The 25,257-nt window shown below is 42.8% G+C and overlaps 1 protein-coding gene across 2 annotated transcripts in view; it reads left to right on the top strand.

Annotated features, from left to right (window-relative positions):
- Positions 1-5,313, top strand: part of LOC147249459 (BMP/retinoic acid-inducible neural-specific protein 3-like) — a 50,493-nt gene extending 45,180 nt beyond the window's left edge. For both annotated transcript variants that reach the window (XM_086224498.1, XM_086224499.1), the window contains exons 8-9: positions 1,551-1,893; positions 4,043-5,313. In XM_086224498.1, the coding sequence (XP_086080624.1) occupies positions 1,551-1,893; positions 4,043-4,813 (1,114 nt within the window). In that variant the 3' untranslated portion in view covers positions 4,814-5,313. The remainder of the gene's footprint in view (positions 1-1,550; positions 1,894-4,042) is intronic.
- The last annotated feature ends 19,944 nt before the right edge of the window (positions 5,314-25,257 follow it).

Below are 25,257 nucleotides of genomic sequence, written 5' to 3'. Positions count from 1 at the left end.
GGGTGATATTCAAATAGGTGATTTTCTGAACCAAGACTTGCTTCCTTCTGCCAAGCACACAATACGATGGGGATTCAAAAGGAAGGATGCCTCAAATGTAATCCAGCAAACATTTCCAGATTAGCATAAAGTTTACCACAATACACTCTCATCAAAGAAAAAGCTTTTTTTTAAACGCAAAGCCAGCAGTATGTACTGTGCATTTCCTCTCTTCAGCAAGCAAAGAGGATAAGAGGCATAAAGGGATCACAGTCAAGAAAGTGCCACAGACGGGAATCAAACTCCAGCCCACATGGGGGAATTATATGTATGTGTGAGAGTCAGTTACCCTACGGCTGCAGCATACTTCTAATATTCATGTCACAATCTGATCAAAGACAGCTTTCTCTCTCTGCTCTCACTTGCTTTCTCCTTCATTTCAAACACCAACATTTGTGCTCCTATTCTTTCTCTGTCTACACTCATCAGGCACTTTAGGACAAAAAAGTGAAACATTTGTAAAGTCCAGGTTGATTTCATAAAAATTCCTGCACACACTTCCATATCATCCTTAGATTCCCTAACTGGTTTTGATGAAGTTATTTTTAATCATCTGTCTGGAAATAATCCAGCTCAACACAGTGTGGATGCACTTGGAAGACAAACTATATAGACTGAGAAATGAAACAAAGCCTAACTGGTGTAAAACTCAAAACCCTCTAAATCTTAAATACACGGTTCCGCAGAAATACTGTGTGATTAAGCTGGATGTAATTGGGGAGAATCCTCTGTGTTTTTAGCTACATCTTGTGGCTGTTATTAACAGATAGACTTTACAAAAGCTGTCATTTTGGTTCCATCCCCTGACCGTGGAGTACTGCTCTCATAATAAAGGAAACTTTGCTTACGTGAATCCCTGTGGGCTTGTTGGCTTGCTTTCAGATTAGGCTGCTTCAGATATTTAGGAAAAAAGAGCTGTCTGCAGTCCAAGAAACACAGTATATTGAGACTTTCACACAAGCACTGCAACCCTGAGCTTCAGTGGACAGGCCAGAAGAGCTGCACGTAAGAATGCAAATGTCCATTTCACCTAGACTGAATGTTAATGATGGTCTCACAGAGCTCAGGTGAGACTTGAGCGGGTCATTGAGCATTCACAGCAAACTAGTGGGTGTGTTGATCAGGTGCAAAATCATAAGCAAACATCTGGCTGTTATTTACACAAAGGAGCTGACAGAGATGTCTCCCTGGAGACACACTGTGTCTGCAAGGGGCTAAAATTGTCAGACAAATTCAAGGAATAGACAGAGACCAGTTTGTTGTCACGTCCTGCTTCCTGCGCTCTCTGCCCTGTTGCTGCTCCCCTCACCACATATTTCCAGCGGATGCAAATGTATCAGACAAGGACAATGCCGTGTGTTACATGTGATGGGTTACAAAGACCTGATTCTCTGTACATTGTCTGGAGTTTATATGAGAGAATGGCTTTGAACCGAATAGAGCTGCTCATCCAATAAGCCCTGGTCATTAACCAATCTGTCTTTGTCCCTTTCTTCTGTCCCTTGGTGCAGGCCTCAGTCCTACTGGCTGAGTCACTTCCAGTCTCTCCTGTATTGTTCGGAGAACAACCAGCTTGGTGCTTTCTCTGAGGAGCTCCACAGCTGCAGCTGCCGATACGAACACAGCGCCTGTCAGTCGCCTCCACCCTGCTTCATTGGTGAAGGCCCTGCCTGTGCAGCATGTGCCCTGGACAACCACACCAGGTGTGGGAGCTGCAACCAAGGTTTCGCCTTGATGCAAGGAGGCTGCAGGCCAATGGTGGCAGACTCAACGGAGAACTACCTGGGTTTTGAGACAGACCTCCAGGATTTGGAGCTGGGATACCTACTGCAGAGAGCTGACCGTAGGCTAGAGGTACTTTAACCTTTTGTTTAATGAAGTCAGACTGATGGAGAGATGAGCTGTGTCTGCAGTCTGGGAGGAATACATTCTTTCATGGGAGGCACTCAACTATGAGTTCTTGCCCTGCGGCTACTGAGCAACTTTATGTTATTTATTGTACCAAGTCTTGGAAGTAGATCCATGGCAGCTCTTGGATGACTGGTTTTAGCGAAATTTGATTCATATTATGTCAATTTGACTCCAATGTGTAATTCTAGATGATGGCATATAGTGAGCCAGCCACGGTAAAACTAGAAATACAGCATTATGGTTGAATGCCCAGTAGAGTGACCTTGACCTTTGACCTCATTTTTGAAGTTTTCATTGAACCCCGTGGATATTTTAAGTTTATGGGGCCCTTAAGATATTGTGTTCGGTGGTATGATGGTGCGGTGGTTAGCACTGTCGCCTCACAGCAAGCAGGTTTTGGGCTCGAGCACAGGATCTTTCTGGGTGGAGTCTGCATGTTCTCCCTGTCCCTGTGTGGGTTCTCTCTGGTAGTCCAAAGACATCAAGAGGGCTAACTGGATACTCGCAATTGACTGTAGGTGTGGGTGTGAATGTGAATGGCTGTCTTTCTAAATGTTTTGGCCCTGCGATGGACTGGTGACCCATCCAGGGGGAACCCTGCCTCTTGCCCAAATGCTGCTGAGAAAGCCCCCCCCCCCTCCCCCGCAACCCTTAAAGTGGTAGAAAATGGATTGATAGAAGATATTGTGCGCATGTGAGGTGACAGTGACCTTTAGCCACCAAGATATTTTCAGTTAACGGACACCTCAGCCAAATTTTAAATAAATCCACAAAGGTGTTCCAGAGGTGGCACACAGAGATATGGTACAGTCAACCCTTAATTATTAAAATCAGGTTTATTTTTACGACTTGACAGACAAACTGAAATACTGACGAAACAAGGAACAGGTGGGAGAACACCAGGGAAGGAAAGGAGCTGATTGGCAAGAAACACTGGGTGCAGGGCTGTGACTGATGAGCACTGATTAACCAACAAGACCCGGGGGAAGCACTTAAAATGGACAGGACACAGACAAAGAGAGAAATACGCAAAAGCAGCATGGAAGGGCATGTGAAACCAAACAGTCAATAATACCTCCACAAGACTCCAACTCTTAAGTCCACAATTGAACTTGACACAGTCCTCATGGGACCGTGACAACATAGTAGTACCAAGCATTGCAAATTGAAAAAAAAATGAAGCCTGAGCTCAAGCCTGAAAAGCAGCTCCTCAGTTGGGAGATGATGGTCGAAAATAGCATGGTTGACATTGTCTTGATGTTTTTTGTTAAATAATATAAAATGTGTGATGTAGGTCTTAGTGATGTGTTCTGGCAAATAAATAAAGGCAGATTCTACCTTCCAGAATCCTATGAAACAGATTTTAGGGTTTGAGCTGTTGGCTCAACCCTTAGAATTTGCTTTCTCCACTTCACATGTGACATATTGCGTTACAGTGACTCTGGACAGTGTTTGACAAGAGAGGTGGGGGGACATGGAACGCTTTCCCAGCTGAAATTGACCCAAAGCCTAAAGTCTAGCTGCTTGCTTTGCTTTTCAATAGTTGCATTGGGTGTGAGATAGATAATGGGCATCATGAAAACAGTCTAGTATCTAAAGGTGTGGCTAAGGCAACACTGAAGTGAAAGAGAACATTGGGACAGTCTCTGACTTCGTAGAACAATAATGTCAGCAAAATTCCTCCCCTATCAGCCGACTCCATCAGCATTCACCCCGCAAGCTCAGGGCTGATTTAAAACAATTTGTCCCATGTGTGCATTAAAAGAAAGAGATAACATATTCCTAGACAGCACCCCTATCATTTAACTAGAAGTCATTCACTGGGCAGCAGAAATGCTCTTTGGGGCACATCACCGTGAAAGAATGTTGTAGTTGTTGCCTGTTTCTTAAATGTTGGTGTATGGAGAAAAGGCGGCTGAATTTGGGGCTGCAAGCACGCCACTTAAACCGCATGCATTCTGTCAAGGTTCAATTCAACCTGAGCCAGATACTTTTTACTGCATCACATCTCCTCCAGAGTGAAAGATTGTTTTGTTGAGCGCGAGTGTTGCACAGTTGACAACCTTCCCGTTTGTGTCTGCTTTCCTGTTAGGTCCATGCCATCTTCATCAGCAATGACATGCGCCTCAATAGTTGGTTCGACCCGTCGTGGAGGAAGAGGATGCTGCTGACGCTGAAAAGCAACAAGTATAAATCTAACATGGTCCACATGCTGCTGGGAATATCCCTTCAGATCTGCCTTACAAAGAACAGCACACTGGAGCCTGTCCTCACTCTCTACATCAACCCCTTCGGAGGTTCCCATTCAGAGAGCTGGTACATCCCCATCAATGAGAACAATTTTCCAGACTGGCAGGCCACCAAGCTGGACCTGCCCTTTGAGTGTTATAACTGGACTCTGACGCTAGGCAACAAGTGGAAGACGTTTTTTGAAACGATCCATATCTACCTTCGGAGCAGGATAAAGACACCCGAGGGAGTGAATGACAGCGTTTATTATGAACCTTTAGAGGTGACCGATCCTGGCCGTAACCTGGGCTACATGAAAATAAACAGCATCCAGGTTTTTGGCTACAGCATGCACTTCGACCCGGAGGCAATTCGTGACTTAATCTTGCAGCTGGACTACCCTTATACCCAAGGTTCCCAGGACACTGCAATGCTTCAGCTCTTGGAAATACGAGACCGGGTGAACCGGATGTCACCTCAGGGTCAACAGAGGTTGGACCTGTTTGCCTGTCTCCTACGACATCGGCTTAAACTGACAGCCAGCGAGGTGGTTCGCATCCACGCCTCCTTACAGGCCTTCAGCTCACGTCTGCCCAATTCAGTGGATTACGAAACCACCAAGCTTTGCAGTTAACGGCTGCTTGGGAGGAGATCTGAACTGTATAAAGAGAGGGGAATTCCTGGACACGATAAAGACTGCGCCATTTGTGGTGTATATGCTTACAGTTGTGCTCTGTCTCTATGGATGACCAAACTGTACGGCTGTGGACAGCTAAAGAATGTACTCATCTGGTTGTTTTGGTTTCTGTTTTGTGGCAAATACCTTCAGTGCTATATCATAAAGAATGAGGTGAATCAGTGATCAAATGCACAACTGTTTCCCAAAAACATAAAACAATTCTACAGTAGAAATTCATGGTTGAATCACCCTGTTTAAATATGACTGCCCATTTTTTTGTAAGTGCCAACACCAGATGAATGGACATTTTATGGTTAAAAAAATGGTGCAGTCTGTTTGTTTGTAATTTTTATATGTTCCTCTGCTTCAGTGACAGTGCACTTTCCATACAGACCAGAATACAGTGGTGTCAGTCAATATTTTGTAGATAAATTGATATTAAAACATCATGTTATAACAGGTTCCAGCTGTCTGAATCATCTCATTTTGCAATAGAATCAAAGTGTTCACTGCGCCAGCAATGAATATCTTGTGTGCAATTACTTCCCTGTGTCTCTTTGAGCACTGTAAATGTAATTACACAGAGGGCTATCCTTCGCTCTTGCGCACCATATTTTCCCTTCTCACTAGCCAGTAGTGGTTGGAAAAAATGAATGACCCGACGATGTTAAACAAATCAAATTTTTATTTAGTGTCTGATATGTAGCACATATGTCAACCCGCCAAGGGTCCCGACATGAATCGGATGTTGTCATTCAACCCAGATCTTCACACACCCACCCGCTGCTGGTTACTGTGTCCTCTGCTGCCTGCCTGCTACTATAACAGATGCACACGCTACATCCGTGGCAAGCAGGACAACGAATGAATGAATTAAAACAGAATTGCATGAATAAGGTCACTCTGACACAAAAGAACAAGGACAATAAATCATTGTAGTCATTCAAACTTCTGTATCAGTATCACATTGAGCTCACACTTCATCCGTGAATGTACAAGCAGGATGCAGAGGCTGCTGATGTTGTACAATATCTTTGTCTTAGAAAAAGTTTCAAAATGATAAAATGTACACATTTCAACACGAAAGAAAGCAATACCAGGATGAGAGTCTTCCGCCCACGACCACAAATGAAAACTATGATGCATCGCCTCCATTTGAGGCAGTTGATACTGAATACTGCTGCTATTTGATTCTACTTATCCTCTTAATTACATAAAACTCCCTAAACACTACTGATCCAATGAGGCAAGTCCATGATTGCAAAAACTTGTTCACGCTTCCCTTCCACCTCCCTGACTGCTCTCTTCTGCTTTACTTACTTATGCTGTGAGGCCATCCGGGTCATTTCCTGCCAAAACGCAATACGTTCGTGCAAAATATGGACGAGGGAAGGCACAAAGGTTGGCTATGCTACATGCTTTGCAGGTTTCAGACCAGTGAGAGTGAAAATAGATCTTTCGGCCATGTCTCCCAGTTCTTCAGTGTGATGCATCAGATGTATACAGTAACATTTAACTAATCCAGCTGCACGGTGGCTCGCAGCTCTCTAAAGCTAAAAATTCTTCAATCAACTGAAGCTCCTTTCAACACCTGCTTTTGCAGGTGTTTGGATTTCAGGTTATGAACTCTGTCAAGCATGTCTTGATTGCACGGCAGTAATGTGTCCGTGTTGATGCGATGCAGCCGCTGACAGAGGACAGCAGCTGTTACTGCCGTACTGCTGACATGCTGCTTCTGCTGTATGGCCAGTTTAGACAAGGTGATGGGACAAAATACCAATTAGACTCAGGCAGCATGCAGCACTCTTTGTTCACTTAGGCATAAGCCTCTAATAGAGGGTGTTTTTTTGCGAACGGAGGGTTTAATTGCTCTGTGAGGAGCAAACTGAGCTCATTTTTTAAAGGCCCAGTGAAATGTTCGTGCTATTTGTTTCAAATTAAGTATTTCCTGTGAAAACACAACGCCTGATTGGCGTTTACATGAGATAGTATCACTGAACTAGTACTACGCATGGTAGAGCATCTACACCAGACTCAAGACAACCAAACAAGCTTCCTGCAGTTTGAATGTGGACAAATGCTTTAATCATACAGATCCTCAGTCTTTTCAAATGTTATCAGACCAAAAGGATAGAATTACAGTTTTTTTCATCAGGGTTGTGACTCTCAAAACAATTTATCAACTGATTTACAGCCCCAACAGTAAAAAGTTACGAAGCTGCGGTGGAGTTGGCTGCGGTTAACAGTTAATTTAAATCACGTGAAGTATTTAATCGTGTGGCTCCTCAGGATTACCAAACAGGTCAAACTGTGATTGAGCAATGAATCAGTTTGCCAGCGATGTGCAATGAGAAAGTGTTTTCCACTTTCCGCTTTCACAATGTCCATCCGTGGAAAGATGGATGTTGTAGGGCAATAAACATGAGGGAAAACATTTTTCATTGTACACTAAATTAGCACACCTCCCTCAGGATGAGTAATCAAATGCCTGAAAGGAAGAGGAAAAGACAATTATTCTTATATAACAGTATGATGCTGAGTTCTGTCATATATATAAAAGACAGTTAGTACAGGGAGACAAAAATGAAGAAAATGGAGGTTTAACGTTATTTGAACCTTTTACGACCAGGAGTTTGGATGTTTTAAGTTTGAGTTTCACATTGAACTGCACCGGACAGAACGATTACATCCATTTTGCTAATGTCTGAAGATGGATTATTGGGTATCTTTGCGAATGAGATGCACAAATGTTTGCACTTTTAATCACCAGGATCGGTTTGCCTCTGTAGAATCTGAATACATTATTAATGTCAGGGAGAAAACGGTGCCTTTTAATCTGTTCATTTTCACATGCCTGGTAACACTGCAGACCAAAGGGAAGCCAAGAACCTATGAAGGTTAAAGTCATCACCTCAATTTGTCTCCCTCACATCAAATCCAACTCATGTCAAAAGCCACGTTGGATGATGACTGTACATGGATGACTAGTGTTTGATGAGACGTGTGAGCTGTGGAATTTATTACCGGATGTCAGCTTCCTGGATACAGGCACGCCAATTATCTACGTGGAGGAAATGTGTGCTGCTCTGTAGCATATAAAGAGTGGTGGTTGTGTTCATGCGGTGACTTTTTATCCTTTCAGGTCTCTTAACTGTCTGAAATTGCCCCCTCCCCCCCCTCCCAAGCTGACTTTAGTCCAACCCTGGAAATCATGCCACTGCAGGGTAAAACACAGAAACAATTTATGTAATTTTCACCCCTGAAAAATATCTTTAAAAGACATACAGGACTGAATAATAATTCATGTTCCTCCTGAAGCAAAACAAAGGTAGCAGCATACCCATAATTATGATATTTAAGGACACTGCTCATTGTGCACTTAGCAGCCCCTTCTAAAAACCCATCCTGCTGATGCAGCTTGCCGTGATTCATTACCTTTTGAGCTTGTTAATGGCTCCATTTTTTTTCCTCGTGAATCCATGCAGCCTCTCTCTGACAATGTAAGTGGATGGCGAGGCACAAACTTTGATTAGTAGCGCTGACCTTTAAACATCTGTCAAAAATATCCAGGACAACAAACCCCATCCTATTCACCGAGCATCTGCTTCTTTAAATGCTCTGTTTGTGATTGATTAAAAATGATTTTTCCCGTTTGGTTTATTGGTCTGATTTGAGTGAATCTAAAAGGACATTTCACCCAGGGCTAGAATATGTGTACAGATGATGACCTTGGACAGCTAACATGGTCTGTTGCATTGCACTATTATTCAACAACTCCTACCAGCTTGCCAGTGACACGGTAAATTGTCATTTCGCACAAAATCCATTAAGGCATGCGAGAGATATTAAATATTTAGTAAAAATCAATAATCCAATATGGCTGCCACAGGAAGCGCAAATGTCTGAAATGAAGCTTTGGATTTAAAATATCAAGCAAATCCATCAAGGTTTATATGAAAGATATTTAAGATGTGGAAAAATCAATAATTCAATGTGCTTGCCATAGAAAGTTGGCAACAGTCATCACAACTGAAGCTGCCCCGAGCATAAACCCTACAGAAAACATGTGCACAGGACGCAAACAGCGAGCAGCGCGGACTGTGGCGGGTGTTGCGGCAGGGATTACGAACTTTTTCAACTAACAGACAATGAAAACTGAGGACCAAGAAGAGCAGTTCACATTTATTTTCCTTTGAAAGAAACAGCAGATGGTAAAGAAACCAAACTCAGGCCATCTAGTATTTGGTTCCACATCCGTGCGGCGCTGTAGCTACAGTATAAGCAGATTCATGTTTTTTAACCGTATAAACACATAAGAGACCATTGCTTTTCCCTGGAAATTTAATTTACTATCACTTTGGAAAAAGAGCAAATGTACTGAGGCATAAATATGCAAAACCTTTTCCATGAGCCAAATGAGTAAACATTGTCACAAGCGTATCCACCAGGCTGCAAAACATCTATATGCTTCATGTGATGAACAATCACATGAAAGGGTATTTGGAAATGTTCTTAACTGAACCAAAAGAAAAAAAAACAAAACACTTTTTTTTTTGCAGCCATTCTTCATAAAATATCAAACTTATTGTATGCGCACAAACGGGTTCTTTCAAAAAATGTGTTAAAATTGTATTAGTGAGCATTTCAGCTTTGCCCAAAACAATCCATCCACCTGCCAGGTGTGGTGTGTGGGCGTGCTGATGAGACAGCAGGATCATGGCTCAGGTGTGTCCTGACTTTTCCCAATGACAGGACGCTTGAAAAAGAGCAGTTTTATCACAGAACACTGATCATATGACAGATTTAGGTCCTCATGTTTCTACTTGTCTGGATCAATACATCGTGCATTCCTTTTCATTTATTTATTATTTTTTGCAGGGGAGCTTAAATACCAGTGTCAGTATGGATGTGCATTGCACCCTGGCACATTGTACGGTTTCAGCTTCCGTACAGAGCAAACTTTTCCTCCCATGGGAACCTGACAGTGGAACAAAATAGAGAACAGGAGGCGGAGGCAAAAGGTAACTGTCGCCCACCAATAAATCAATATGCTGCTTTATTACTTCAGAGAACAAAAGGCTCTGCACTGAGATCGATGGCACCACTGAGGAACTTCCGATAAGAAAAACAAAACACATATATAAAAAAAAAATCAAATTCTCCTGACATTTAGTTGCTCTGTCGTCACGATCAGATCTGCCTGTATTTATTAGCGATGTGAAGTTTCTGCCTGATGTGACTGTTTAGGCACAAATCAATCCAGAGTTTATTAGCCGCTCTGTTGTGTTGTAGAATGACATTATGCAGGTGATGAATGCTTTTCATTAACAAGCAACGCAGCACTGAGAGTAGATTAATGTTTTTAGAATGACAATTGCTAAATTAAAGCAATACATACACTAAATGTGTATTTTGCCTTTAGATTTGTGTCTTGAGCTCACAAATGTTTGTTGTTCTGCTCTCTCCCACCTCCCTTTGACTCCTGTAGTCAAAACATTGGGCACGTTTATTGGGTTTGATGCTCTTGAGCTGCTAACAACAGCAAAGCTGTTCAGAAACGTACCAACTCAAGCATATCATCCAGGGAAATCTTCTTTATGCATCCTCACAATGCAGAGATCCACAGATGGCCTTCTACATTGCTTAGCAACATGGGGGGGGGGGGGGGGGGGCACTGGTTCAGTTCCTGTTTCTGTCTTGGTTGGGGGTCCACAAAGACAATTGGCAGCTTCTGCAGGCACTGTGTGTGTGTGTGTGTGTGTGTGTGTGTGTGTGTGTGTGTGTGTGTGTGTGTGTGTGGGACAGAAGTAAGAAAAAACAAAGCGGTAAATCTCACATAAACTAAGCAATCCATACAACTTTATTTTCAATGTTGAAAATAAATGAACAAAACAAGCTTTTTTCATCGTGCTCAATAAGCTGTGAGTCTTTTAAAAATAACGCATTAAATGCACTGAGTAGGGAAAGCAGCGTGAAATGATGAGGACAAGAGTCTGGCTTTGACACAGCTTCTATTTTCATTGTATTAATAGTGCCACATATAACGGCAATGGGAAAACTCTAAACAATGCAAATGTTGAGTAAAAATGACTCTCATAAGCAAACAAAAGCACCTTGCAGGCTACTTGGAGCATAATCATAATTGTCATGATATTACATATCGTAAGGGCGACTGTGTTTAATCTCCCTGGACAGCTGAATGCTACTGTAACGAGGAAATGTATTCATACATCACACAGGCACAGGCATCACATGTCATATTGCACAATTCACTAATATTCTACATCCAATGTTCACACAGTCCCTAAAAGGCTTTGAGCAAATCAAGAGTCACATACATAAACATATATTACTTCCTGTTCTTCTTTCTGTGTCTGTGCTGAGGAGGAGGAACAACAGAACACTCATCTGATTAGACTTTATGAACCCAGTTGGATGGAGGAGTAAGTGGAACACCAGGACATTTGCATCGCGTCCCCAGAGTCAATGTGGCAGTGAATTCGGAAAATAAAACAAGGAGGATGAGACAGAAGTGGAGGAAGATTTCTGTATGGCATATTCATCTCCATGAATTATAGATTACATGTGATACTCAGGAATAAACTCAAGCAGCTTGTTTGTTTTCACACGGTTCGTCAACGCGGGTGATAATAAATCATCAGACGCTGATGTTCATGTTTGGACCCTTCTGGGCTGCAAGCACACACTCAGTGACGAGATGAGAAACGCGACAGGACACACGGGTGTGCAATCAGGTCTAATGGGATAATTGGATGTGAAGCCGTCACTCCACCTGGTGAGTGACTGTTGAGGAAGGTGAGTGGCTATCCAGCAAAAACAACAACAACAACAACAAAAATCCACCTAATCAGCTCGGGCCGCTGAGAGCCATTTTATGCTGCTACATCAATTACCAAAGAATTGCTGGAGGGATCCTCTGGCCAGGCTTTCAAAGGAATCTCTTATTAGACAATCCTTTGCTGTGACATGTACTCATCAGAGAATAAAGCCACTGGTGCAAGACAAGGTCATTTATGAATTATTTGGGTGTGTGTGTGTGTTTTTTTTTTTTCAAACACTGTGTATCACAGTCAATGCCCCTGCATGTGTTAGGGGAATAGAGTCTGAAATCAGCACTTTTTCTGTTACATAACATACAACGCTGCAGTATTTGATTACAGTAGTACTAACACGCTTAATGCCCATCAAACATCAGAAATGGCCCCTCAGAAAGAGGTAATTCAGTCCAAGTAGGGTCATTTAGATTGGGCTCAATTTGTGAGGGCAATGTAAATGAATTGGAACACCAGGCTATAGCAGAGAAAATCAGCTGTGAAAGGAGTTTGATGATAATAAAAGAGCTCTTCGTCTCACACCGTACACGGAGCAGCTATGTATCATTTACTTATTATAGGAGAGCGGAAACTTAAAGAAACCTAATGCTATCAGGGCCAGAGTCGTCAGCTCCGGGGCCGAGGGGTGATCCGACGCTGCGGACCCATCAGTCCGCCAATGCAAACAATTCAAAATGAGCTGTGAGACAACTAGAAGTACAGCACTCTAAATTGTGACTGTGGAATGGCCCATTGCTCAGCTGATTCTCCCAGCTCATCAAAAAGCCTTTTCTCACGCTCCTCTTTGTGCCTCAGAGGATGACATTTTTGGGTTACCCGTCCCAAATTCTTTAATGTGATATCTCTGGAACGCCCAGAGAGAATTTCTTGCGTTGTGGGTTGAATGTCCGCTGGGACTTGAGGATCAGCTGAACTTATTTGAGGTGGTCAAAGTTCAAAAGTCACCTCATTAATACGGTAACTCTGAAATTCCTTGAAGGAATTCCTCAGAATTTGTCTCAAACATCCACTGGAACTCAAGGACTTACTGAGGACTGTGGAGGGTCAATCAGGTATTTCCAGTTCTATTATAATGTGCACTAGGCGAAAGTTGTGTGAGAAACAGCAGACTTTCATCCAACTCTGATGTAAATGAGCATTTAATATCACCATCCGGTGAGTCAGCGGTGGCCAGAGAAACCGCTGAGCCTGTGAAAGCACCAGGAACAATCAGGTGCACCTTTTCATTTCAGAGGAAAATGCAATATATGAAAATTGATATGACAATGGTGTGAACTTCTTAGATTTATGTCCAAAAAACACTTGGTTAAGCTTAGAGAAACATCTTCGTTTGAGTTCATCCGTCATCCATTTTCAACCGGTTATCCTGTTAAGGGTGGCAGGGGGGTGGAGCCTATCCCAGCTGCCTGCGGGCGAGAGGCGGGGTTCACCCTGGACGGGTCGCCAGTCCATCCCAGGGCCAACACTTATAAACAGACAACCACTGGCACTCACAGTCACACCTACGGTCAATTTAGAGTATCAATCAGCCTCGTCCCCTCTTGATGTCTTTGGATGGTGGGAAGAAGCTGGAGTACCAGAGAGAACCCACGCAGGCACAGGGAGAACATGTAGAGTCCACACAGAGAGACCCCACGCTCCAGCCGGGACTCAAACCTGGAACCTTCTTGCTGTGAGGCGACAGTGCAAACCACTGCACCACTGTGACTCCCTGGTTTGAGTTCAATTACATATAAATATAAATATAAATGCACAAATATCCATGCAGACATCTTGCTAAAAGATTTGGTTTTGATAACAGAGCGACTTGCAACATCCACACAGGCTACTAATGACCTGTTGATCTGGTGTGAAGCCTTTGTCAGACCTACCAGCACACCCGTGCCCCTGTTCTCACAGTCGCACAGGAACAAAAGGACACCTCATAGCATTCCATGGCAGTCGTGATCAAAACCCCGAAGGATGCCTTTTAAGTAGCACAGCAACACGAATCTGAAAACCTTTTGCTTCAAAGCCTCACAGCGTTGAAAGGTCCCATGTTGATGAGGCGAGGCAAATTTGCATGACATCCCAGAACAAAACCAAATGATCAAAGTAAAAACACAATTCAAGCAACAAACATATTAAAAACAATGCAAGCAGAGGCATGCAATCAGCTGGCAACACAGAGGATCTGTTCAAATCGACAGCAAACAGATAAATCTTGAACTGAAAGTCAGGAATACATTTTTCAGCTGAGTTTCTTTTATCTTCAGGAATTCTACACGTTTGACCTTGGAATTGTTCCTCAACAATGCCTGCTCATCACAAATGTCTTTGACTCTTCAAGGTGTGGGGTCATCTATTCAAATAACTCTTAATTGAATCCTTGATGACATGAAAGCTAAGGTAAAGAACAACGCAGAGCACAAAAGATGCAGGACTTAAAAAAAAAAATTCCAAAAAACTAAAAATAATTCAAGTTCATGAAAATGATACTGAAAAAGCTTCTATTCCAGGGACACAGGCACATGAAATCAAACCCCAAAAAGCCTCGAGTGCCAAGAAATTATCATTAGGAGCCTTGGCGGCACTTGAGACATAGCTGTTGACAGGCGAAGGATGCTGCTCTTTGCAACCTCATGGTGATACGTGTCGGTAATCAGAGGGAAAGGATGCATACCAAACAGCTGGGATAATTAAGGTTGGACCAACAAACATAATCAACGCCTAATCAAGATGCATTGTGGCAGACCTGAAGATGTCTGGGTTAATTTTCTGTCCACATTAAGTGCTGTTAAAAACCTGCAGTCAAATATCTTGTCAATAGCTTTTTTCATTCAGATTCCAAGCAGGATTGCAATGCGTTCCCGCTGCAAACAAAACTATATCCGTGACAACAGAACACTCTTCAGAACAAATCTGCAAAAAATGTAATGTTTAATCATTGAACTTTAATTATCTTGACCCTGCTGCATCCCTCATGCTCCATCTTGTGTGCTTCAACAGCCACATCTCAAGTGCAAGTGAGAGGCTCTCAACGCTCGTTTCCCAGCACTCATGGCTGCTCTTGATTTGATTTGGAGTGCATATGCATGGAGCAAAAGCTTTGTCAACAAACCACACAGACAAAGCTCAAGCTACTGCTAAGAGAAAAATAAAGAACCCAAGATTACGCAACACTTTTATCTGTGGCACTGACATGTATCAAACTAGTAAAGCAAAGTTTGAATAAGAGTGCCAGTATCTTCATGCAAAGAAGCAAGATCAAACGAGGAGTTTCCTTTTGCTAATCTTTCTTTTCTTTTAGTGTAATTACTTTTTTTTTCTTGCAGAGGCATGAAAATCAGTAAAATCATGACGAAGCAGGGCAGCCTCTTCTTTAATTAAGGAATGCTATCATTGCAATCATTTTTATTCATAAACAAGGGTTAAACGCTATAAAAGATGCTTTGGAAATTGGAATATATTATTGATTGAAGACAGAGATTAGAAATTAATGACCCATGTGTCCCAGATTGAATAATCAATTTCAATTAATATCAATTTCACAGTGCAGCTGCTTGGTAACAGTCCCTCGGATCGGCTTTGGTGCTCTTCATTTTTCACTGTCTCGGGAGGAAGCACTTCCTACAGGCAGAGCAGGGACTGCGCAGGGTGGAATCGCACCCTCCGCGGGGCAGAAAGCATGGTTGTATATATTTTGATGCCACACCTGTAGCCGACCCACTCAAACCCTCATTACTTCAAATAAGGAAGTTCTACAATATGTGATGATTTGGCGATTGGGGGTCTCCATGCCTGGCTACTCGCCATGCTTGCTTGGCCTCCCCAGTCATTGGTGTTTGGAACCAAGCAGTTTTTGCTGATGCTCCGCATCTGGTAATATGTGGGCGAATCAAGTTGGGGTCAGCGGCTGGCTTGAGTGTCTTTGTAACGTTTGAATGGGAGAGACTGTCAGATTGGAGCGCCTGTGAGGGGGCAGAGCTAACTCAGCAGCAGCCATGGCCAGTAAGAACAAACAGGTCATATCCACAAGAGTTTAACAACATGCAAGCACATTGTGAGCTTACTCAAGATAAAACGGCCACAGATTTTTAAATTTAATCACCAATGTTCTTACAAAATAATGCTTTAAATGTAAATTAACAGTTTTAGTACAATAGATGCAGCAGTATTCCTTTCCTCTTTTATTGAAGAGAATACTTGCTGATTTTCATACTTGAGTGGCAAATAAATACAAATTATTATGCAGCCAAACTCAAGCAAGGGAACAGTGGGAAGTGTGAGCTGTACTTGATGAATGCCACTCATCTCAGGGGTCCCCCGACTGATGATTCGAACCACTGAGTTTCAGGGAGCAGCCCTAAAAATATCAAGCGTACATGATGATGCAACATTTGTACTCCTTCTTCCAGAGCAAAGAGCAAGAAATTAGAGGAGGTGCTGAGCGACACACTTCAACATTCCAATTTGGCCTTGAATACATAACAAACCCATCCATCATTCAGGTCTTATTGGAAATGACAACAATGAGGTGGCCGTGTGTGTGTGTGTGTGTGATCGCATGTAGCTACAGTACGTGCTGCAGCCTGGTAAAAATCTCCCCTGAGAGGTGCAAGTGATATATCTAATCCAAATTGGCCAGATGGGGAAAGTGCTCCTCAAGAGCAGAAAAAAATAAAATAATAAGACAATTTTCATGATCAAAATTAGACATGTAGGCTGTCAGATGAGGTGGGAAAAAGGTTTGAAGCAATCGGACTAAAGAAAGATGCTTATTATAGAGGTTCAATTTGCATATATTGCATGTCACACATATTTGCAAAAAATGTCAAAAATGAAATCAAGGAAGACCACCTCGTGTATCTTCTGAAATTGCTCCTTGATCAGAGAGAATGAATTTGACAGGACGGTGACGTTATGGTTATATGGCGGAAATAAATCATTGCTGGGACATTTATCAGACCCAGCAGCGGCGCGAGTGTCTCTTTACTAAGGGTTAGGCAAAGCAAGAGAGAGGTACAAGTTCTAATGTGAAAACAACTCCTGTACCTGCAGTACAAACGCGGGATTTATGTGGTACAGAGAATACATTTAGAGTTGAGTGTAATTTTAGACCTGAGTTCTTCCCTCTGTGCCACCACTAAACTGTCTAGGGGTAAATTGCTAAATGGATCACATCCCCTCTCGCTGAGTGTTCTAAATAATCTGCTCATCTTCTCCTTCGTGAATTTTGGAGCCTGTCGAACAACTTCTCCTCAAAAAGTCGAGGTGAAGTCTTAGGCCTCAGCTCAAGTTTTAAAAGTCATCCCACCGGTTAACTTTTAAAGCGAATGAAGAGACTTCTGACGGATCAGTGCTGTCTCAGATGGCTCCACACTGCCTGGCAGATCCCCGTCAGCCTTCCTTTGAGATCCCCATCAGCCACACTTTGAGATGCGGGGCGGACGACCTGTAACGTCAAGTGCCTTTGACGCTTAAGACAAATGACACTCTCAGTGCACGTTCGAGAAAATTAGAAAACTGCGGATGGATGTATGGCAGACGAGCACTGGCATGACACGCAAGAATTTGAATAGAGCCGTTATCATCATCATCATCATCACGTTCGTGTCCACTGATTCAAAAAATGACTGCATGGCAGTTAGAGAGCCGTATTGTTCATGCAGGCACTGGCGCCTTTCAAAATTACAAGCATTAATTAAGATTCCATTATGAGCCCAGATCCATCGGAAATGTGGACATTATGCAGAGTGACACACCATTATTTGAACCTACATTATGTTTTGTATTCAAGACTTGTAACAATTTCTTTTGAGTTTATGTGAAAAAGAGTCGCGAAGCCATCTGTTGAAAGTAGTTGCAAACGCGACATGAATATTGACACACTCGTGTTCTCTGTAATATGACAGCTCGCAGCTCCATCAAATAAACCAGAGCTGCAGGGCATCATGTATCACTTTTACAGAGACGGGGAACTCTGTGTCCAGCTGAAATTACAGTCCATTTGCTTTAAAAAGGTACACTTCTCACAGGCTGCCTTTCAGCCCCTTAAATTCCCATGCAAGGTTACTCCAAGGCTCACAATGCAATATTAACAGACGCTATTGATTTTCCGATACCTGTGTGAGCTTGGCCTTCGCATTCAAGTGCTGGTCAGTGAGAGATGCAAGTCAAGAAGTGATTGCCTGCCTCAAAAATCCTTTAACAAACCAACACTTTTTTTTTTTCAGAAACCCTAACAGGATAAATCACTGGCTCCTCTCCAGCTTCGACTCTTTATATAATGAAGTCTCAGAGGAGCAAGGTTATTTTGAACGTGTGAGATTAGCGTTGCTGGCAAATTTGGAATTTGTTCAGGTTTTCTTAATGTACAGCTTTCTGTTCAATGTAACATAATTGTGAAGGAGACTAGTAGGATTATTAGCAGTTAATTTGGAGTGATTATACATGCTTAACCTTTTAAATATGAAAAGCTCCAGAGTCAAGTTGAGTCATAAATAAGTCAGCCAGGAGGTCAAATGAACACTACAGAGCTCAACACATCCTTGTGCGGTTGCACACCTTCTTTCTAATCTTCATCTTCAGCCTTCATAATGAAATCAAACAGGGTGCAAAGAACGACAGAGAAACAGGACTCATCTCAAATCCCTCTAAGCCTTTATCGAGTAAATGCTCACTCACAATGAACCCACCGCAGTAGAACAGATGTAAACAAGGCACGCACGCAGGGCACACACACACCCATGCACACACACACACACACACACACACACACACACTCACTCATCTTAAATCTGCGATGAGGATCGCAGTGAAAACTTTCAGACGGCTTCACACAGAAATTTGCATGAATTTTTTTTCAACTTGACTAACCATTTAACTAAAATATACTGAACATGTGCAGACAAACAAATCAAAAACCCAAGGAGCATTTTAGTATTTTTGTAACCGAATCTTGCAACATTCCAAACAGGTTGACATCGACCAAGTAAACAATGAATTGTCACTGAATACAACTTGAGCTTTTGCTGAAGAATGCAGCATGTGGTGAGGGGTGAGGGATGCTGTCACATCTGTGAGCAAATGTTCACGAGCATCATGGATTTTGTCTTGATAAAACAACCAAATGTTCCTTCTCTTTTTTTGCGTTAGATAATTCTTGCAGGTTCTCCTGGGGCAAACCACTCAAAATCATTACGTGGGGCAAAATCACGCGAGTGAAGCGAGGACAAAGACTTGCCTCAGTGTGAACGCTGAATGAATCTGAATGATGTGCGAGATCTAATGTAGCATTACGATACAGAGTCTTTACTCTGTCAACAGCGGCTCTGACCAGTTCAGAGTGCTGTCTCAGAGATCCCTCGTACCGGGTCTTTTGGAGCCTGTACTTTTAATTTCTTGCCAAAATAGTCAAATAAATAATCGGAAACTCAAATAACGAGTCCACACGGGACTTGAACTCCCATCTGAAACAATTTAAAAGTCAAATGAGCATTTGCATTGAGAACCTCCAGACATCAACCTCAAGTGATGCTTATCGTGGATAACAAACATGAATCACTTCTTGAGGAAATTAGCTGCCAGGGTGCCAATTCAACTTTCAATGTCAAAATGTCTGGAGTATTGTGATTGCTTTTGGAATTACTGACCCATCTGAAGCCTGATTAGAGATAATGGCTCCCCGGCGTGCTATGATGAAACATGACAGATGGTTACGTGGTTACGTACATTCACATTTATGACAACATAGCTCAGTGTCAATGAATACCTGTGTGGGTGCTGCCAAGAGGGATTGCAGATGAGGGCTAATGTGAAAGCTATCCATCATCTTTTGATCACTATATTCTTGGGAGCTATTCAAGAACTGATGACTAATTGTTGAAAACCCACATAGTCCCTCCACGAGCACGAAAGCATTGCAGATTTTGATAAGAGTTATTATTTAATGCTTTGAAGCGAAGACTTAAAAAAGGCAAGGTGCAGTTTGGAGGACATGACTGTTATACTTAAGTTCATCTACATCCCTAACACACAAAGATTTAATCCCTTGAGCAACATCAAACTCTCATTCTTACAAATATACGCTAAAATCAATCCATTATCCATTAATTAACAGCTGTTTGTTTGGCCAGAGTGATGTGATTATCAAATATTCAGTGAATGCCCTCCATTCCTTGGTGCAAATGTTTACATGAAGTCAGACAAGTGTCTTCACATCACCCCCACTCACATTTGTTTCCTGTGTAAGATGGTGGTGCTTTCTTTGTTTAACTGGAGTCTTTGACTTCAACACAGGCTCTCAAAATTATTAAAAATGCTACAAAAAAAACATCCCAAAGGCAAGAGGAAGAATATTTATACTTAAGTTAACATATCACTGATACATGATTTATCAACCACCGAGCCATAAATGCATCATGAATAAATCATCAAATATATAAAATTAGAAAATCCAGAGGGAAAGAAGGCTGTTCTGTCTGCTCTGAAAGCCTGGGAGTGTGTCTGCTGAGGGTGATGGAAACACCCACAAACGGCGGTCGCATTGACCTGAAAGACTGACCCTCATTCTAGCATCTTTACAGGGCACGTCCTGGTGGTTTGAGGCAGAAATAAATTCCCTATCTCCGACTTTACTAGATCCCTCATCTTCAGATAATCCCTAAGCAACAACATAAAATTCCACATAATAACATAGAGTGGTGCAGGAAAGGCTCCTAAAACCTGCAAATAATCTAGCATTGAACATTCAGATGATGCTTTTTTTGGTAAAACGTCTGCAATAATGTTAATGATAACACTACCTTAAGATGATATGATATTTTGTTCAGTGGTATAAAATACCTCAGCCCACTTGTGACTGTTGAATCTTTATAAAAGTGGCTAAATAAAACTGCAGAGGCTTTCAAGGTCATTAAACCGTACTGCTCTGAAAAAAGAAGCAGTGTGAAGCCAGTTTTGGTGACTTCAGGAATATCCTGTCAGGTGTGGTACATTCCCACCGCAGCGTTAGCTTTGTACTTAAAACAATTCTACTCTTTTATTTCTACAGTCTCATTGAGCAGACGCTGTTGTCCTAAGCAACGTACAACACAAGCAAGCATTAAGACCAGAGGGAAGAACCTTAGCAAGTACGAGAAAGTGCTTCAAGTTTGATCGACTGCAGGTGCTGCCATCTAGGGGCAGAAGTGCATTTTTTTCCTTAATACACTTTAACTCCAACTGACAACAGCCAATAATTCAACACCAACAATATCTTTCAACATTCAACACATTCAATATTCAACATTGTCAGTGCTGAGTGTTCACTAAGAGCCGGGTCTTAAACGTTCTGACTCATTCTGCCGCTGAGGACAAAGAGAAGCAGGGTCAAGTTTAAGTGCCGAGGTGTTCCCTGAACAGTTGAGGCATCAAATGGCTCTTAAAAAGTAGAAAGGGACTCTGCAGATCGCGTGGAGTTGGGTGGTTCATTCCACCATTTGGGAACAACAGAGGAGGAGCGTCTAGCTAGAGATTTCGAGCCTTGCTGGGCTGGGAGCACCGGCTGTCTCTCACAGGCAGAGTTTAGCAGGTTAGGGGATTGTGGACCTGGATGAGGGTTTCCAGGTAGGCGGGAGCCGTTCTTGTCACTGTTTAGTAAGCCAGAAGAAGAGCTTTGAATTTGATTCACGCTGGAAGCCAGTGAAGAGGCATGAACAGCGGGGTGACGTAAAGCTTTGGGCAAGTTAAAGACCAGACATGCTGCTACATTCTGGATCATCTGCAGAGGTTTAAATGCTCGGGGAGAGTTGCAGTAATCGATGCGTGAAATCACAAGGGCCTGCACCCGAAGCTGTGTGGCTTGTTGTGTCAGGTAGGGCCTGATCCTCCTGATGTTATAGGGGGCATATTGACACGCCCAGAAGACAATGAGCTTTACACTATAAAGGTTGTGTTCATTTGGGATTATCTTGCATAACAAAAGGGTTATAATCCAAAATCCATCAGTTCGAGGCTATGCTAACCCGTGGTGACACCAATTTAAGTTAAAAAGTATAATTTCTTCTGCACTCTGTCGACCCAGATTGTACAAGAATCTATAAACCTGTTGAGTTCATTTGGTGAATGTTCAGCCATGGTACAAGCACTTGGCTCTTCAGTCGAGCTTCTCAAGCAAAAGACTGGCCACATGAAAACAATGCTGCCTGAGCACGAGCTTCAAGCTTGTCTGTTCATCACTTTCAAACTAAAATGTGGAAAAGTTGAATAATTTTGTAACGTGGAACACTTTTTCTCACCTTTCCCCTGAATAAGAGTTTGGCTGCACATTTCTACTGTGCTGGCAAAAGTTCAGGAATTCTGGAAATTTGTGAGTGTAATGAGAGATTTTTTATTTTACAGATTAAAAAAAAAAAAAAAAAGACAAGGGACACATGAAAATCTCCGGTGACTGAATGTGTGAAGAGTTAATTTAGCCAAAGGAGATCACACGCAGAAATTCTGAGCTGCTTTGGATGAAACACAGTAGAAAGTTAGGTTGAGGAGTGTGACCCAATTAAGATTTACCCTTAATGAGGACTGAAAGAAGCCTGGAAGTTTGCACCCAACACCCTCAGCCTATTTGGGACTGAAGCCTGGCTTGGCCGAGCGCTGGACACTGGTGGAATCAGCTCTTGTTCTCTGTGCTCTGAGATATTGCATTGACCTCTGCAGCCTGCATCCCAAGATTACCTTGACATCTGCTGGGTGGGTTTCAAAAAGCTAATTAATCCCTGCTGACCTGGAGTTTGGCTGTCTGTTCTAAAAGCAGCTCTGGTCGTGGGGTAAAGACCCGCTATAGGTCAGCCCAGTGCTCCCATATGACTTATTCTTGGAAGATGGTGTGAGCTTTTTTTTTTTCTTGAATGGTTCTTTGGCGAATAAAAGAAAATGATGTCAAATATTTGAGTGGAAATTGCAAGTTTTGGTTGGTCAGATGAATTTCTTTTTGCTATTTCTTAACTTATAAATGTCAAATTGAAGGAGCATTTGCTCAGTGACTGATCCACTCCTCTGAAAGCTCACAACTCCCACTTCACATTAGCGAGTATGATTTTTTTTTTTTTGCTGCTTTGTTTTGTGGGCTTTCTCAGCCTGCTGAGCGCTGAGACAGTACGCACCACGAGGCAACATTAATATTCATGAATAACGTTATGCAAAGAAAAGAGAAAATTAATAAATAAACAGCCAACACATTTGGCAATGTCACCCCCTAAAAAGTGCACAGCTCCTGATGGAGGTGTGATTTTTCTTCCATGACATTTGTAATTGTTACAGACGAAAAAAAAAATCCTTGAAGGCCTCAACAATATTTTCCAAAGTCCTCATGGGAAAGTGATGCGCCCCAGTGGAGGCGTTGTTACTGCAGGTACAGAGAAGTGGGAATTCTTGAAGATATTTGCAAATTTATTGCTCCAGTTTTCAAGCAGGTGAAGAGCGCCCTGGGCAAAATTAGGTTTATCTGAGTGATGTTTGTGAGGTATTCTAAGGGGACCAGAAACCCTTTCCGTTTGTCATCCCACAGATGAGTGTGCTCAGCTGCAGCACTTAGGGAAATTGCTAGGTTGTTGTGCACATGCAAAATCCACGACTGAAAAAAGACGGTGCTCAAGAAAACATGTCAGATGTTTGTGACGGACAAAGAGGTGACGGGTTTTTACCGTGAAGGTCAGACGGACAGCAAATCTGGAGAGAGTTTGGAAAACCTTTGCTCTGTTTTGAGTGAGCAGCTATGGGCTTTAAGAAGCCGAAACAGTAATAGAATAATGAACAAAACAAAAACAAGCCTGGAACTGGATTGTTATGTTGTTGTGAATTAAGCAAAGCCTTACAATAATCGAGAGTGTCGCAGGGGGTGTGTCATCGTTTCAAGGTTCAGCTCATGTAGCTGCGAGGAGGAAAAGTTCCATTTTGGAAAAGACCCACTTTCCAATTACAGTATTGATACAACCACAACACACCAGCAGCATGGCTGCCTCTGGAAAACCTGCTCCATTTCTGCCATCAGAATTCATACGTGTCAAACAAAACCTGTGAACAGAAACACTATATATTTCAACTGATTTGTTGGCTACAGTTTGCCATCATTTTTGACTCTAACATGACATTGGCTCCGCCAACACTACCAGCTACATAATGAAAACACATGTAAGGAAGTACACAAAGAATCATTTGACATCGCAGTCCATCCATCCATTGTCTTCCACTTATTCCTGTTAAGAGTTGCGGGGGCTGGAGCCTATCCTAGCGGCTATGGGTGAGAGGCGGGGCCCACCCTGGACAGGTCACCAGTCCATCACAGGGCCAACACATATTAACAGACAACCATTCACACCTACGGTCAATTTAGAGTATCAATCAGCCTCGTCCCCATTTGCACGTCTTTGGACTGTGGGAGGAAGCTGGAGTACCAGAGAGAACCCACGCAGGTACAGGGAGAACAAGCAGACTCCACACAGAAAGATCCCGTGCCCGAGCCGCGACTCGAACCCCGAACCTTCTTGCTGTTAGGCGACAGTGCTAACCACTGCACCACCGTGCCGCCTGACATTGCAGTCACCCAAGTTAATGAGCACAACATAAATTAACGAAAAAATATTTTTTTTGCAAGTACATCTCTCATCTCTCTTCACTAACGGTGTCATGTTGAGTGATGGCAAACCTACTTGTGGAAACTCTCAACAACGTCCTACTTTCACCAAGTGGGATATTCCCACTTCGACAGGCGTACAGTGAGTTCCCCCACGTCGAGGGTTGGAACATTACCATCTCCCAGTTGCTTATGAATGAACGATTTGGCATAAATGTCAAACACTTGCCTGATTCTCAGCTGCATCAACAAATCCGAACCTCCTCTATTCTCTCACAAGAGGAGGAAGGGTGACACCCCACAACCGACACACACACACGCACACACACACACGCACACACACACACACACACACGCACACACACACACACACACACTGTATTTTCCCCATTCCTGCAGTGAATTTGAAACCTCAGTCCCCCTCCACACTCACCTCTCACTGGTCCTGGGCTCTTCTCCATCCCCCTCCTCTTTATCTTCACCTCTCCTTGGATCTATGAGTTCTGCTTCTGCTCTCCAGTCTCCTGAGAGCTGCACCTTCACTTTTCCAAACTTGTAGCAAGTCACAAATTATATTACCTGTCGTCTCTCTGGCTCCTGGGGAAAAAAGAAATCAGACACCCATCCAACACCCAATCCGTTGGCTTTGAGAGGACAAGGGAAGATGGTGTGTGTCATTGGTGATAGCACTTGGATGACAGCTACATGGCACCATTAAGCAACGGTCAAGGAGCAGAGGTGTCAGTGATGAGTAGTTAGCGAGAGCATTGTAAAGGTGTCGGACAGTGAACATGAGGACTGGACCCATACGCTGCTCCCACGGATGAGGTCATATGGTCCTGCTGCTCATTTGACAAGAATACATGTCCTTCAGTGCGATTGCATATCCTCAAAAGGAATAAAATATCACCAGTGACTGATCTGACGATTGTGAAATCCTGAGAGTCAAAGTGGCT

Source organism: Aulostomus chinensis, chromosome 14 (genome assembly GCF_037954235.1).
Source record: "Aulostomus chinensis isolate RoL2024-O1b breed Wild chromosome 14, RoL_Achi_v1.0, whole genome shotgun sequence".
Lineage (NCBI taxonomy): Eukaryota > Metazoa > Chordata > Actinopteri > Syngnathiformes > Aulostomidae > Aulostomus > Aulostomus chinensis.
This window is presented reverse-complemented; position numbering and strand designations above follow the sequence as displayed.